Here is a 16,674-nt window from a genome sequence, read left to right as displayed (position 1 = left end):
CCCGGCCATAAGCTAGCAAAGCTGTGCAGTCCCACCCTAGGTTCCTGTCTCTGCTGATGCCACAGGGAACAACAGTCTGACGGGCATGTGCATTTTTGGACTTCTCATATGGAGATCCCCCCACCTACTGGGGCCCTTCTGTTTGGGGTCCTGTCTTCACCTTGTGGCCTTGTCATTCTTGATGAGGAAACCCAAGGGTTTCTGGTGCTAGATGTTTACCATGATGGCACTTAACCTTGGGACCGTCAGTTTTATAACCCCCAAGACCCCACCTTTAGAGTCCTTTTGTACTTGTCTTCTCAGCCCCTCTGGTCTGCATGCTCTTCTGAAACATGATGATGTTGCCCAGGTGGTAGATCTAGCTTTGGACCCAGGTCTGCTTGCCCACTACCACCCTCCTGCCTTCTCTTAAAGCCAGTGATTGACAGGCACATTGAAATTGCAGCAGAATTTATTTCCTATCACATGAGGCATTCTCAACAGGTTTTCTACCATTAGTGGGGTGGGGTTGAGAGAAAGAACATTTAGGAACAATGAGGTGCTTTTGCTCTTGATGGCTAAGTGGAAGCTGCTAGGCAGAGGGTGGAGCCAGGCTGCCCTGGAGTTCAAGCAAGGGATCTCTGCCCTTGGGCAGGGCAGCCTGGCCGCCTTACAGGGAGGCTGCCTGTGGCCTTGGTAGGGGCCTGTCTTGCATGTGGCATCTAAAGAATATATCTCGGTGTTGGGATTAATGGCAGTCCCTGTGACTGTATCAGACAGGGTTTTTGGATCAGGATTCTGGGTGTGATGCTGGCTGCCAGTGACAACAGTGATCTGTCTGTGATCCTGTCACAGGACCTGTCTTGTGTGGCTCAGGACTTGGCACTGAGATCCTTGCCTAGCAGCAGGACAGCTGGCAGTAATAACGCCCCCACACCACAGCTGAGTGCTAAAACATTTGTCAGATGCCAAGTAGCTTTCTCTGCCACCCAAACCCTACCTTGGTAGTGGTTTCTCTGTTCTTCCATGGAGGGAGGAGACAGGGGAAGACTCTGGTTGGCAGAAAATCAGAGGGGCTGAGAAAGCAGGTACAACAGACCCGAAAGATGGAGGCTGGGGTGGAGTGGATGGGGGGAGGGGAGACAAGTTTTGCAAAGTAACCAGGTGGAGGAAGCTCAGGTGTCCCCCCTGGGGTCCAGGCCTCAGCTGGTCACACAGCTTTCATTGATACCAAGGAGGGAGAATGGGTTCCACTGCATTTCACACAGCGTGACTCCTGGTGTTGGAACTCCTGGTAGGTGCGGTGTTCCATCCAGACTAGCAAAGATGAGTGTCACCTTCAACTTGGAATGACCTGGAGCCTATGTGTGCTTTTGTATCTGGGGTAAAAAGACAGAGAAAGCAAATTTCAGTTGTTTCCCCTTTTTTCAAAAAGTACATTAAGTCTGCATGAGTGTGGACATGTGTGTGTTAACTTACGTACACAAAATACCAGAGATCCAGGAACCCGGGGACCATTTCTTTAGGAAACTATAAATGCATTTAAATATGGGAACTGGAGATGTCAGCCCAGTGTTAGGAGTAATTGCTTAATATGCATGAGGCCCTGGATACAGCTCCCAACACCACCACAACAAAAAGTTTAAATATGCTTAAACTGGCTGGGTCGGGTCCAGAGTGAGTGTCTCAGCCCCCTGAGGCCCATGCTATTAAAAAAAAAAGGCAGACTGTAGAGGGACCATGAGGGCTGTGTAGATAGAAATCTGCCACCCCTACCTTCTTTTCGGGTCCTTTACCTGAGTTGGGTATAGCTGGCCCATAGCAGGTAGCAGCACCTTTCTGGCTGGCTGTGTCCCAAGAGGGTCCCCTAGATCCAGGGCATTCTGCTTCTCAGCCCAGAGTTTCATGTGTTTCTTCCTCCCAGTTTGTGTTTCAGCTGTATCTTCCGGGGCCTGGGCCTTCTGGCCTCCAGGACGGTCACTGGTAGACAGGTGGGATGGACCAGCCCCCTTCCGAAATGCTCTTAGCTGTTGGAGAAGCTGGCTCTTCCCAGTACAGTCCCTGTGACGCAGGAAAACCAACCTAAGGCCTGGTGCCTGAAGGCCAGACCTCCCAACACTGAGAAAGGAGGAGAGCCTTATGTAGTTTCAGCTCCCGTTCCAAAGCAAGGGCTGGCTTCCTGCTGTCTGGCAGCCTCTGCAATTCGGTTAGGAAGAATGTTGAGATGACAATCCTTGTGGATCTTTCCCTTAGCAATGGGCACTGTCCTGGCTAGTTTGTCAACTTGACACAAGCTAAAGTCACCTGAAAGGACGGAACTGCAATTAAGAAAAAGCCTCCCTAAAATCCAGCTGGGGAGCTATGGGACAATGGTGTACCCTGTCACTTGTATTTTAAATAAATGCTGACTGGCCAGTAGGCAGGCAGGAAGTAGAGGCAGGGCAACGAGAATTCTGGGAAGAGAGAAGTTTCAGTCTGCAGTTGTGACCCAGAAGCAGAGGATGCCTTGCTGAAAAAGGTGCCTCAACAAGCCACGTGGCTAACACAGACAATAATTATGGGCTAAAATAAATTATAAGAGTTAATAAAAAGCCTGAGATACTGAGTTTATAATTAATGTAGACCTCTGTGTGATTTCTTTGGGACCTAATGACTGTGGGAACGGAGCAGGACAGAAAAGTCAGTTAACACTGGGGGGCATTTTCTTAGTGACTGATGGGGGAGGGCCCAGCCCATTGCAGGTGGTGCCATCCCTGGACTGGTGGTCCTAGGGTCTGTAAAAAAGCAGGCTGAGCAAGTGTGAGGAGCAAGCCGCTAAGCAGCCCACTCCACGGCCTCTACATCAATTTTGCGTGAGTTCCTGCCCTCACTGCTTTGGTCATGGTTGTCAGCAGAGCAGCAGTTGCCCTGACTAAGCCAGGCATCGAGCCTTTGCCAGAAGCAGCTGCACGAACACAGTGACTCCCCACCCAACAGGAGAAGCAACAGAACAAATGTTCTAAGAAGGCTAAATCCGACAGAGGGAAAGGTCTGGAAAGCATGCGGGCTGACACAGTGAGACGGGACTGCCATGAGTCTGAGGCCAGACTAGCTACTGAGTGAGACTCTTGTCTTGAAAGGGAAAAACAAAGCTATTGACAGAGATGTTTTAGGATAAACATCCTCCACAGATGTATGGCTAATTTCCCATCTACACAGAGGGAATATTTTTTTTTTTTTTTGGTTTTTTCGAGACAGGGTTTCTCTGTGGTTTTGGAGCCTGTCCTGGAACTAGCTCTTGTAGACCAGGCTGGTCTCGAACTCACAGAGATCCACCTGCCTCTGCCTCCCGAGTGCTGGGATTAAAGGCATGCGCCACCACCGCCCGGCCAGAGGGAATATTTTTAACATCCAAATCCTGGGCCACCCCGTAGCTGCCATCAACAGCATTTCCCATGCACACTGCCTTGGAGTCCTGCGAGGTAGGAACGGCAGTTTTCTCCTATATTTAAAGGAAGGCATCAGGTTCTGAAGGGATGAAGCGATAAGCTGAAGGGCCAGTCTGAGTGTGCCCAGGTCTACTGCCTGGAGCTGCCTACTGCCTGGAGCTACAGCCTTCATAAGAGGACCTAGGTCTGGTGCCTGGCAGTGAGCCAACTAGCGCCTCAAAGCAGGGCTGAGGGGCATCCCAGCCTTGACTCCCTTTCCTTGAATGAGCAAGGCCTTGCCCAAGGGTGTTGTGGGAGGAGAAAAGAGATGTCTATGGGAAGGTACAAAGGAAAAGCCAAGACTTTGTGTAGCTGCAGCTTTCCTGGGGTGCTGCTGTACCACAGGCTCTGGAGGGGAACCTCCCAACACTTCCCACCCCATCTTCCTGGGATGTCCCATTCTACACCTGAGCTCTGACATTCCCAGTGCTGCAGGCAGCTATGACCCCCATTTCTCATTCATCCTGTGGCCACAGTCGGGGGCCTCGGGCACGTCTCTGATAGGACACTGCTCTTTGTTTGTTTTTCGAGACAGGGCCTCTCTGTGTAACAGTTCTGGCTGTACTGGAATTCGTGCCATACTCAGAGATCTGCCTGCCTCTGCCTCCCAAGCATTGGGGTTAAAGGCGTGTACCAACACCACCCGGCTGGACACTGCTCTTTAATCTACCAGCTCTTTTTCACATCTGGCTAACAGCTGGCCCTCCACGTTTTCTTTACCAGCAGCAGGAGCAAGATCAAGCTGGGGAACTGTTTTCAGAGGCTGGACTAAGCTGCCCTGGAGTGGGAAGCTTGATGTCACTCATGATGCCTAGGTATAGTAGGCTTGGCCACACAGGCTTCCCTATGCCAGGTCATAAAGCACAATACCCACTCCCATCACACCAAATGCTGACCCACATGTCTAGGGGGCCCAGGGCACAGGGAGGGAGCTTCCCAATGGAGAGGGATAGACTCTCAGGTTACCTCCATTCCCAGGAGGATGCCCCCTGTCCTGGGTCTGCTGTCTCCATGCCTTCCTCCTCACTGTCAGAGGAACTATATTCAGAGCTGGAAGTAGAAGAAATGGGTTCTCAGGATGTGCTTCAGCCACCTTGCCAGGCCTGCCTCTCACCTACGGACCTCCCTGGGAATCCAAGAAGAGTGACAGCCAGCCAAAGCTAAGGGGCCACTGGGCTTCCTGCCATTTCTGAAGGGAAGGTACAAGGTGCTCAACCCAGATGAGCTTTGCTTTGTGTCCCTCCTTCCTTCCTGCAGACACCGTTCTTAGCATTGTTCCGTACCTCTCCTGGGACTGGTGCTCTTGTGGTTCCGATGGCTCCGTCTGACGCAGGTCAATGAAGATGGTGGGAGGCTCTGTCTTCAGCCTCCTACTCTCTGCCAGCTTCTGCGCTGGCTCAGTTTGAAAGCCAGGCTCTGCTAAAGCACTTCTGCAATGGAAGGGGTGAGGTGGCCCTTCTATGTGATTCCTGCCACCTGCTGGGCAGGTCTAATCACTGTGCTCACAGCAGCTACTGAAGGTATGTCTGTGGTGTGCGGGTGGGCACTTGGAACCCATCTGTTCTCTAGGGCACCACTACCCCCACAGAACTGGGCAAGTCTGATATGCTGTGTATCAGCTCAGCTGTTGGGCAGGCCTGTTGAAGTGTTCAGGAGGCTGAGGCAGGATAGAAAGTTCAAGGCCAGCCTAGGCAACTTAGCAAGACTTTATACATATACTTTTTGTGTATGAGTGTTTTGCCTGCATGCATGTTTATCCACTGGTATGACTGGTGTTCATGGAGGCCAGAAAAGGCATCTGATCCCCTGGAACTGGAGTTGCAGACAGTTGTGAATCACTGTGTGAGTGCTGGCAATCAAACCTGTGTCCTCTGGAAGAACAACCAATACCCCTAACCACTGACACATCTCTCCAGACTCTTAGCAAGACTTTAAAGAGAAAAAGTAAAAAGGTGACTTGGGATGCCACGCAGTGGCAGAAGATGGGCCTAGCATGTGTGTGGCCCTGAGTTCAGTCCTCATATGATAAATAAACCCTCAGTCTGTTCCACTCAGTTGGGAACCACTTAGCACAAGCTAAGTCACTCAAATAGATCCATAAAATGAAACTGTTTCCATCCCATTAGCCATGTTTCCAGTGCTTGGGAGTTGTGTGGAGCTGGTGGCTTCCACACTGAAAAGCACAGGCTCTGCCCCTTTAGCTAGCCAGGCAGAATCCACGACAACTTCAGGGGGGAAAGTCCCCAGACCTCTGAAAATGGTTGCATCTGGGAAAGACAGAACACTGGGCCTCAGGTGACCCCATCTCCAGCTTCACTCTGTCCCAGTTTGCTTCCCTGCTTGTCCAGGACAGGTGGCTGCCCACAGCCCTTCCATCTTCCGACCCAAGCCAAACTACAAAAGTCCAGGGAAAGGTTCCCATTGGCCTGGCTGGGTTCAAGGCTAGACCAATCAATCTGGTCAGAGGAGCAGGGTAATGTGATAATTCTGCTGTTCCCAGGGAAGTCATGTTGGTGCCAAGAGAAAGTACCTATTGTGTTAGGGAGCGAGACAGCTCTGGGGCTCAGTACGCAGCTCTGCCTCTGATGACCTGGGAGAGGCATGGCAATCTGAACCCCAGCTTCCCCATCAGTAAAAATAAAGATAATGGAGCATTTGCCTACATGAGTCCTTATTTAAAGAGAAAGTACATGCGGAGTGCCCCACCAGTAGGCCCAAATGACACTGCCTAGAGGCAGGCTGGTTCTAAAGCAATGGCTGTGGGTGTGGCTGGTGGAAGTCCCACCTGCTTCTGGCTTCCGGTTCTTCAGTGCTTTGGGGGTTGTCAGCAGATACCTTCTGGGTAGGGTTGCAGACTCTGGACTGAGTGGCACACAGGAGGGCCAGCTGCTCCAGCAGTATGTCCTGAGGGAGTCCAGTGGTGTGCCCTGGGGGTTGCCAGGAGAGGAGGTTGCTTAGCTCAGGTCTGCCTCTCAGTGGTTGAGCTTCAGGCTCTAATGTGCCCCACCTCAGACCTCTCTGAGGCTTCAGCAACTCTTGGCAAAGTCAAGGGATTGTCACATCTTCAAGAGAGGCTGCTACACTTGAGCCTTGTGACATAGGGTCTCAGGTGACCACAGTGAACAGATGTTTGTACTTTCTAAAAAGTAGCAAACAGGCTTATATAGATGTGTGTGTGTGTGTGTGTGTGTGTGTGTGTGTGTGTGTCTCAGGGATGGGGGCACTTGGGAGTGAACCCAGGGCTTTGTGCATGCTATCAAGCATTCTGTCACAGAGCTATAACCCCAGCAACCGCATTCATCTTTTTACACCTTTCTATGAGTAGACTTTGTTCACTGAACTGAGTGCACTCTCTGATGAGCTTGATTTAGCTAGAGCAAGATCCTTATTGAATAGGAGCTGTTTCCAAGTTTTCAAAGCTTCTTTTTTTTTTTCTCTTGAGACAGGGTTTTACTGTATAGCCTTGACTGCCCTGGAACTCACTCTGTAGACCAAGCTGGCCTTGAAATCACAGAGATCCACTTGCCTCTGCCTCCCGAGTGTTGGGATACAGACATGTGCCACCGCCGCCTGGCAATTTTTTGTTGTCTTACAGTGCACAGCAGTGAACATCCTGGGGTATGTGTTTAAACAAGAGATTTTCCAAATAGAATAGCTTCTCTGGTGGGAGTGGAAATCTCACCACTTGGAAGGTAGAAGAAAGATCAGGAGTTCAAGGCCAGTTTCAGCTACATAATGAGTTTGAGCCACCTTGGACTATATGTCTCAACAAAATAAAACTAAACAAAAAGGAATAGCTTCATCTGAGAGTCATGAGCATTTAAAATAGAGACTAGGTCCTGCTGTAGCACCCTCCAGAGAGGTGCTCATGATACATTTCTGCCAACCTTGCAGAGAACCCACTCCACCACACCCGGAAACTCTGCTGAAGCAGGAATGCTGTCACATGCTCATTAGTGGCACCACTTTGAAGTTTGAAGCAGGAGAATTGCCAAGACTTTCAGGCCAGTCCAGACTACCATGTAGACCTTGTCTCAAAACAAAAGTCAAGGTGATGCACACCTTTATATCAGCACTCAGGAGGCAGACACAGGCAGATGCAAGTTCAACAGATCTGCCCGACATATCATGTTCCAAGTTCCAGGTCAACCAGGGCTAAACAGTAAGATGGCATCTCAAAAACAAAACAGGTAGGGCTGGAGAGAGATAGACCAGTGATTAAGAGCATTTGCTGCTCTTGCAGAGGACCTGGGTTCAATTCCCAGCACCCACACAGTGGCTCACATCTGTAATTCCAGTTCCAGGGGATCTGCTGCCCTTTCCTGGTGCATGCACAGATGACCATGTGGTAGCATTTACATGCCTACAGGCAAAACAATTATAAAGAAAAAAAATGAACTTAAAAAAAACCTTCTTGCTTCAAACATCCCAGTGGCTGTTAGTGTAGTGGAGTCTTTGGTCTGGAACTGGACACCTAGGCCCTGTCCTTGCTCCCCAGCTCAGATGTGCATCCACCTGCTCTTGGGGCCTGCATGAGTGGAGAGAAAGTGTGGAGCCTTTTACAGAGCTGCTCATAAATCAGGCGGTGGTGACACACGCCTTTAATCCCAGCACTCTGAGTTTGAGACCAGTCCAGGCTATAGAGAGAGTTCCAGGACAGCCAGGGCTACACAGAGAAACTCTGCTCCTGTCTTGAAAAACAAAGAGACTGTTCATAGCAAGGCCATGAGCACAGTGAGAGTATGATGCTTTCAAATAGAATGAGCGTTTCAGCTGCCTCAAAGGGAGCAAGAGACAGGTTCTGCTTTCCCGCAGAAGAGGAAGAGGAACGAAGGAGGCTGGAGAAAGAAAAAGGGTGGACCACAGGGCAGGTAAGTTTGAAGGCCTGAACATGCCTGGCTGAGCAGGCATCCGTATGTATGATGAATGAAGTCTTTTGTAAGACTGGGCAGTGAGTGTGCTGAGGACAGTAAGGGGTGAGAGCCCTGCCCATTCCCTACCCCGGCCACTGAGAGGCTTGGAAGGAAGTACTTATGGAGATTCACTCGGACTTCTGTGGTGAAGGTCAGACCTTGGTTTTGGCAGCGGTCAGCTAACCACCACGCAGTTCTGGGAGCATTGTCACCCTGGCTGTCTTTTCGCCCTGGCAGACTCTGAAGGATGTAATCCAAATCCCAGCCTTCAAGTTGCTGAAATGATAAAGCTGGTGGTTACAAGACTGCAGAGAGGTTCTGCAGTAGGAACTCCCACTTTACAACAGCTGCAGCCAGCAGAGTATCATGAGTCATCCATCGTAGTGAGGCAGGCAAACATAGGAAACCATTTAGCTTGGGACAACCCCATTTAGTTTTGGTTGTCCGCATCCCCACTGCAATAACTCATTTGACAGTGTAGTTCCTTCACCTGCAGTGTACTAAACAGATGCACACCTCTTCAAACACTGCACTAGCAACATCAGAACTCCCTGCCATCCCCACCTGCATCTCTGCACTACGGTATAAATCTTCCCCGCTCAACTCTGTAACAATCAAATTTAGACAGTTTCCATTCAAGTGTATTCTCAGTATATCTAGGTATGGAGAAGATAGGGATTATCTTGCCTGAGCTGGTCTTGGGTGTTTAGGCAGTAAGGGAGAACTGTGCTCTACTAATCTTTTAGGGAAAACTCCCTATTTACTGCAATCTTATAACTGTGCGTAACTAGGCATTCAGATGATTAAAATCCAATGATTATGGGAAAGGGACATGTGCAGTAGGAAAAATATATGATCTAATCAATCAAAATAGAGAACCATCTAAATTATGTCCCCTTAGTAGCCAGCCCCTCCTTCCTTTAGACCTCATAAAATGAAGTCCTGTTGATCTTGACAGGACTATTTAATTTGTTGTCACCTAGCTCCAATAAAGTTATTTTGCTTCTTTGGCATATCTGTGTGAGCCTTATTTTAAATTCTTTGGATAAGTGGCCAAGAGCCTGGAAGCACCCACCCCAGACTCCAAACACCAATGGAGTGGTGCTGGAGTTTGGGTGTATCTAACATACTTGAATGTACTATCTTTTGTAAATGATTACACACTAAGCCCTTCCTTTAAGGTGAGACCTGCATTCTCCCCCACTTTGCCACCAACACACAGGGTTTGTGTAGCCTTGGCTGTTCTGGAACTCGCTCTGAAGAACAGGCTGCCTCTGCCTCCTGATTGCTGGAATTAAAGGCGTGCACTACCACCCAGCCAGACCTGCATTTCTTGACACCTCCTTCCTTAAACTTGTTTTGGGTCAATACTTTTGGGTGCAAAGATGGATAACCTGGAGGATCTCATTATAGCTGGCCTTGAACTCACAAGGTAGCCAGGGATGACCCTGAATGCCTGACCCTCCTACCTTCACCTCCCAAGGCCTGGGATTACTGGCCTATATAACCACATACACTTTATGCACGCAAGACAAGCACTCTACCAAACAATGCACATCTCCTCTGTCTGAACTGTCTAGGTTCATACCAATTTTTTTTTTTGCAACTTTAAGAACCTTGTGGTTCTAGTAGGTGCTCAAACTGGAGAGCTTGGCCCAGATGGCTCTGTAGGCATAGCAGGAGGGCGGGAGCATGGATCTACGATGAATGCTTGAGTGAACCCTTTCAAATTTCTGCGGTCATATAGGTGAGGAAGAATTAAAGACACAAAGAGAGACAGAATGAAACTGCTGGCTTATGTAAACAGCAATAAAAATTCTTTGCATGTCTGTGTGCTCACATTCTGTAAGCTGTTAAAGAAAGTGGTGCAGGGGTTTATAACCTTTCCATGCTAGGCTGGAGAGTCTTCCAATATGTCCACCTCCACCTGGAAGGAACTGAGTTTGCACAGCTAACCAGGGTATTCTTCATAGTCTTTGAAAATTCAACAAGTATGATTGACAGGTTTCTTTGCTGGTCAGTGGTCAATCACAGAGCACAGCTGTGCTGCCCAAGGCTGCCCACCCACTATAGTGGGAAACAGACTCACCAGCAAGGAATAGGGAGTCACTGCTGTGGTTGCATATCGACACTCCCAGCAGCCTTCACTCCTTCCTCTTCTGCAGTCTCTCACAGAATCACCTCTCCCAACTCCAGTCTTTGTCTCCCTGACTCTCCGTCTGTCGCCAGTTCTCACTAATGTACTTAGTCTGACTTGGACAGCTGTTCCTAGCGTGTGGGGTCTGCCCACTGTGAGGACTTCACTTCAGCAGCGCCTGCTTCTGTCTTATGCATGACTATACTCAGCATTCATGCTTGAGGTCATCTCTGTGTTCTCCCTAAAGAAAGCTGGACTTGTCTTCTCTGCCGTTATCACTAGTTCTCACTGAGGGTGAGTTCTGTGCCAGCCTTTCCACATACTTGCTGGCCAGTGGACCTGAGATTTGGGCCTAAGGTCTTAGAGGACAGCTGGTCCCAGCCTCAACAGAGTGGCAGGGTTGTGGCCATGTTGTGGGGGACTGGCCTGAAGGCAGGCTAGGCAGTGGACACACTTACCTTGAGTGAGAGCACCGGACACCCTTCCCGAGACTGCTCCGAGGATACTTCTGGCCAGGGTCCTGAGACTGCAGCCTGGCCGTGGTCACCACAGGCTGGGTTCTTGGAAGCCTGGGTCACTTTCTGAAGGATATCCTTCTCTATCATCCTCCTCCTCTCCCTGCGGAGGGTTCTGCACTCATCAGTATCGGAGGGCTCTGTCTTCAGCTCTCCTTCCAAAGGAAAAGTGGCTTCTTCTCCCTGGGAAGTCCATGGGGGACTCTGGGATCCTTTGGGGTTAGACAGGCTTCTAAGGTTGCCTTCCAGCCAGGGTGGGTCCTCCTCAGCCTCCAGAAGAATAGGGCTGATCTCAACACAGCTCTGGCAAGACCAGCCAGGGCCTTTTCTTTCCTGAGGGGCCAAGTCCATCTGTCTGACCATCTGTCCACTTCTAGATTCTACGGCTAGTCTTCCAGGAACCAGAATTGGCTAGACAAAAAAGGCATCATTGGTGAACACCTGCAAAGACATACTTTACAGACACGCACACACATGCAGGCACACACACAGGGTAACCACGATAAGGTGGAGGTAGCCAAGAATCAGTTTTTCCTTCCACCATGGGCCCTGGGTATAGAACTCAAGAGTGTCATATCAGGCTGAGCAGCAAGTGCCTTTGCCCATCAAGGCACCTCATGGGCTCCATTTTGAGCCCTTTTAGTTCAACAACTTGTCATGTCATATGGACATTGCCACTGTTTCCAAAACGATTCCACCCCCTATTGCCCCTCTCCCAAAGGAGTTGGTAGTCCTTACAGAAAATAAGAAATCAGTTCATGAAAATCGTGTCACCTAAACTGACCAGAGTCCTAGTTGTCTTTCAGATTCTCCTGGGGAGGACGGGGGGTGCTGTTTTATATCAGCGTCTATGAGGGCTGGGCTTCACACAGTGTTTTGGTGGAGATGGGTCAGGTGGACTTCTTTAGCACACCCAGTTTGCCTCAACGATACTAGGAAGAACTGAGCAGAGGGCGGTTACCCAGAGCTGAGGGGCTCCTAGAGCCCAGTCTGGCCTGTAGAGATGCTTTGGCCTGCCAGTGTTTTCTTTGGAAAGTATGTCAGTCACAGCCACATCAGAAGAGTTAACAGGTCTGACAGGCCTGGGTAGCTAAGAATAAAAGCTGCAGATGGGATCTACTGGGATAGCAATTCATTTTTATTATCAAGCCACTGATGGAGTTTTGGTTTATTTATGATTTTATATGTATGCATGCATGTTTATGTGCACCATGTGTGTGCAGGAGTCCATAGAGGCCAAAAGTGGGGCTGGAAACAGAGTTACAGTTGGTTGTGAGCTACCATGCAGGTGCTGGAAGCCAAACCTGGGTCGTCTGCAAGAGCAACAAGCTCTCTTAATTACTGAGCCTTCCTCTCCAGCCCCCTTCTTGAACTTTTGATGCTCCTGCCTCACCTTCCAAGTAGCTCAGATTACATGCTTATACCATCAGGTCTGGAGTAATCATTGAGTTTAGGTAGAGGTCTTGGTCTCTCTCTGGGCCGAGAGAGGGGAGGGAGGGAGGGGGGTATGGGCAGTTCCACAGTCTGGAAGCCCAAGCCTGAGCTTCCCCCTCCTCCCCTGATTTCCTACCAGGGTAGCCAGCATTGAGCACTACTGTAACGACACTCAGACACCTCCCTTAGGCTTCCTGGGGGAGCACTTAGTCATGAACATTCAGCAAGCTTGAGTGGCTATGAATTAGTTTGGTTAGGGAGAGATATTTGAGACAGGCAGCTGTGACAATGGCCAGACAGTACAGAGTGTCTTGGAAGAAAACAAAAAAGGCAGCAGGCAGCAAAAATCAAATAGAAACCCCAATGTACTTACAGTGTTGGGAGTTGCCATGCTTATATGTTGAACACCCAAGTGCTAGGCTGTCCTTGCGGGAGGAAGAGGCAAAACCAGTGGTTTTAAGCATTTAGACCTACACTGTTGGTGGAATCCTTGCGAGACTTGCAATCACCAACCCCATGACCCCTCCAGGGTACTTAGCAGGTCCCCCAAGCCTGTGTCCCACAGACCTCAGGTGAAGAACTCCTCCCTACAGCAATCCAGATCCCAGACTCAAGAGGATCTTCAGCCAGCTCCTCAGCCAGGTCTGGAATCAGGACGGGCTGGTTTCGCTGAAAGATGAAGGGTTCTTCTTCCTCACAGTCAGACTGCAGACAGACCAGGGTGGTTCAGAGGAGAAGGCAGCCCTGCTTTGCCCAACCACCCAGGAGCATCTGGAAAGATCAGTTCTCTTCAAAGGGCCACGTCCTGTGCTGCTTTCTGCAGCCAACCCCAAAACAGGCTCAGCAGCACCACCTCATACTGGTGAGATGTGAGCTTCCCTATGCACGATTAATAAAAACTCAGAGACAGAAACTGCTGGGGTTCAACCTTAAGGTCCAAAAAGCAAAATAGCCAGTCACTGGCTTTTATCTCGACCTCAGTCTAAAATGGTGATCCTGCCTAAATGGTGATCCTGCCTTCAGGAATCTCAGAATGAGACTGTATCTGAGAGCTGTCTCCTCCCATTTAATAATCCTCTCTAGGGCTAGGATTAAAGGCATGCACAGCCCGGTTTCTATGGCAACTAGTGTGCTACTGAGATTAAAGGTGTGTGTTACCACTGCCTGGTCTATAAGGCTGACCAGCAGGGCTGTTTTATACTCTGATCTTCAGGCAAGTTTTATTTATTAAAACATAAATGAAATATCACTATACTTCCCTTTTCACAGGCTATGCTCAAGATTTTGCATTAATGCTGGCAGTGAGTAATGGTAGTGAAGGGGTAGCTAAAGGGGAGGCCAGCTCATTTTCATACTGACTTATCATTTAACACAAGAGCTTTGGTTAGCTGTCTCTAACCAGAGAGGAGAGAGGCTGACACTGGCCTGCCACCTTACAGAGACTTCTTGGCAAAGCAAAGACAGCACTAGGGCACCGAGGTACTGTCATCGTCTACTTCTTTTGCCACACCATGCACTGGATAATGCCCGAGTCTTAGCTTGGTTATGTTCATCTTTGCAAATGCTCAGGTCAGGCACAATCAGCTGTTTTGCTTCAGAACCCTTGTTTTTCACTCTAAGTGTCCTATGCCAACCTGAGTGCTGAGTCTCTGACCAGTGGATCATCTGTATAAATGACCACTGGTACTGTCAGTGACCCCAAACCACTTTAAGTAGCAGAATCCCTCCAGGACCATATCATGGTGTCCTGAAAAGGTTATTGCTCTCAGAGGTTGGCACTGGCTCTGACCTGACCCAAGAGTTGAGAGCAGCAAGTTGCAAAGACCACCTGGGGGTCAAGACCACTGCAGGAGAGTACATGGAACACCAATACCCATACTCAAGAGTTCTGGCAAACCCAGAAAGAATCCTAAAGGGCGTAGGTACCCAGAAGTAAACTCAGGGATTGATGAGAAAAATAAACCCTATAGATCAGAGGGGTCTGTAGAGAGGAGTACCCAAAACTGTCCTTGCCCCAGCTGGACAGCTGATATCCAGGAAGAAGCTCTTGCTCACCAGGGAGGAGTCTGAATCCAGGCATGGCAGCTGGTCTTTGGCAGCCTTAAGGATGGCATCCCAGGGAGAAACTGGCCAGGACACCACGTCTTTATCTTTGGATGTCATGGGGACCCAGGCTCAAACAATCATCTCATTATATACCATCATCAGAGGAGCCCTGTGGAGCACATGGGGTAGACAGCAGTGTCTAGGCGTCCAAAAACAAACTAGCATGGGCAGCCTTTCAAAAGCCTTGATCATGGTGAAAACACACCTGCAAATTTCCATTTTCCACCAATTTCCTTCCAGTTCTGGAAGTTTATGTTACCAGGTAACAGGACTCTGTGTGTGTGTGTGTGCAGTGATGAGTGCACAGGAGCACACGGTGTTTGTACATGTAGGTATGTGATGCTTACTGATAGGTGTGTGTGAAAGCAGAGGTGCATATACTGATAAAATGATAGATAGATAGATAGATAGATAGATAGATAGATAGACAGATATACATGACATGGACATATATGTTATATATCATATATATATATATAAATATGTATATTTGTGGTGGTTTGAAAGAAAATGGTCCCCGTAGGGAATGGCACTATTAGGAGGTGTGACTTTGCTGGAGTAGGTGTGACCTTGTTGGAGGAAGTATGTCACTGGGGGGTTGGGCTTTGAGGTCTCCTATGCTCAAGCTACACCCAGTGGAGTGCACTTCCTGTTGCCTGTGGATCTCTCAGATGTAGATCTCTCAGCTCCTTCTCCAGCACCATATCTGCCTGCATACCACCATGTCCCACCATGATGACAATGGACTAAACCTCTGACACTGTAAGTCACTCCAATTAAATGTTTTCCTTTATAAGAGTTGCTGTGGTCGTGGTGTCTCTTCACAGCAATAGAAACCCTATAGGACATACACACATGCATATGTATGTGTGTATGTCCTATAGGATATGGAGAGGTTGATAAGTAGCAGAGAGAGGTTGAATCACAGTTAAGGTCTGGGGATGGGCCTCTTTGGTAGAGCATTTGCTGGCATATATAATGGACAGGACATGAATCCAATCGCCAGCACTGAGAAAGGGGTTTAGGGTTTGGAGAGACGACCCAGCAGTTAAGAGGGTCCTCTTCTGCTCTTGTAGAGTACCGGAATTGGGTTCACCAAATCACAACTACTTTTAACTTTAACCCTTGGGAGATCCTATGTCTCTGGTGTCCACTGGTATTCACACTCGAGTGCACATCCCAGCCTTCACATACATACACATAATTAAAAATAAAATAAATCTTTAAAAGTTTGGGGTTTAAGATCCATTATCCATGGGGGCTGGAGAGATGGCTCAGAGGTTGAGAGCATTGCCTGCTCTTCCAAAGGTCCTGAGTTCAATTCCCAGCAACCACATGGTGGCTCAAAACCATCTGTAATGAGGTCTGGTGCCCTCTTCTGGCCTGCAGGCATACACACAGACAGAATATTGTATACATATTAAATAAATAAATAAATAAAAAAGATCCATTATCCACAAGATTTTGCTAGTCATACTCAAATGAGTCGTTGGCTCAACCCCACCCTTTGTATCTCACCCTAAAAAAATTTCCTTGGACCTCAGTGGACAAAGGAACTTTAGGATTGTGGGGTGAAGGCCTAACGGACCAGGCTGATCAGCTAGTGGTGCCGAATCAGGGCGGCAGCAGGGAGTGAGTCGCGTCTTTAAGCCTCTGAAGCTTGTAGGCAAGCACAGATGCTTGGCGGTCCTGCACCGACAGCCGCAGGTGGGGACGCTTTTGGTATACCCACCAGCGGATGTCCCATAGCAGGGGCTCTGGTAGTGGGGCACCCAAGACTGATCGTCCTTTAGGTGCACAAAGCTGTGGCCGGGTTGAAAGAAGGGTAGACCGCGGAGGAAAGAGCATGGCATGGCTTAGAGGACAGAGAAGTTCACTGTTTCTCCTAGAAACCGGTTGGCTCCGCCTCGCCCCGCCCCGCCCCACGCCAGGCGTCGTTGCCTAGGGGACGGGGAGGCAGCAGGACAACCGTGCTAGTGCTAAAGCAGAGGGGAGGGTCGCACTGCCGGCCACCTGCAGCCGGGACCAACCCCGGGTACAGCCACTGGCCTCGGGTCGCTCCGCTCGTCCACTTGCCCTGTTCCCGGCTGCACGAGGCCACCGGCCGTTCTCTTCTTCTCCGG

The 16,674-nt window shown here is 49.4% G+C and overlaps 1 protein-coding gene across 2 annotated transcripts; it reads right to left on the bottom strand.

The window, feature by feature from the left end:
• Nucleotides 1-454: 454 nt before the first annotated feature.
• Nucleotides 455-16,669, bottom strand: Dnaaf8 (dynein axonemal assembly factor 8). 2 transcript variants are annotated; one of them, XM_041676469.1, is made up of 10 exons: nucleotides 16,565-16,669; nucleotides 14,501-14,660; nucleotides 13,013-13,150; nucleotides 10,955-11,422; nucleotides 8,518-8,635; nucleotides 6,232-6,373; nucleotides 4,730-4,876; nucleotides 4,413-4,496; nucleotides 1,776-2,040; nucleotides 455-1,358 (listed from the first exon to the last, which is right to left on the bottom strand). In XM_041676469.1, the coding sequence occupies exons 2-10, from the start codon at nucleotides 14,606-14,608 to the stop codon at nucleotides 1,341-1,343; spliced, it is 1,488 nt and encodes a 495-aa protein (XP_041532403.1). In that variant the 5' UTR covers nucleotides 14,609-14,660; nucleotides 16,565-16,669; the 3' UTR covers nucleotides 455-1,340. The 2 variants fall into 2 exon arrangements, with proteins under 2 accessions (XP_041532403.1, XP_041532402.1); XM_041676468.1 differs by having other exon boundaries at nucleotides 16,284-16,661.
• Between the last annotated feature and the right edge of the window lie 5 nt (nucleotides 16,670-16,674).

The sequence above is a fragment of the Microtus oregoni genome, unplaced genomic scaffold (assembly GCF_018167655.1).
Source record: "Microtus oregoni isolate MIOR12 unplaced genomic scaffold, Mior012 000027F_ref0000203, whole genome shotgun sequence".
In the NCBI taxonomy this organism is placed as follows: Eukaryota; Metazoa; Chordata; class Mammalia; order Rodentia; family Cricetidae; genus Microtus; species Microtus oregoni.
This window is presented reverse-complemented; position numbering and strand designations above follow the sequence as displayed.

Coding starts and splice junctions, on each gene's coding strand:
- Dnaaf8 (XM_041676469.1), bottom strand. CDS start 14,608: ATGACATCCAAAGATAAAGACGTGGTGTCCTGGCCAGTTTCTCCCTGG. Junction 11,423..13,012: donor GGAGGAGTTCTTCACCTGAG/GTCTGTGGGACA, acceptor TTTTTTGTCTAG/CCAATTCTGGTTCCTGGAAG. Junction 4,877..6,231: donor GAACCGGAAGCCAGAAGCAG/GTGGGACTTCCA, acceptor CTTCCATTGCAG/AAGTGCTTTAGCAGAGCCTG.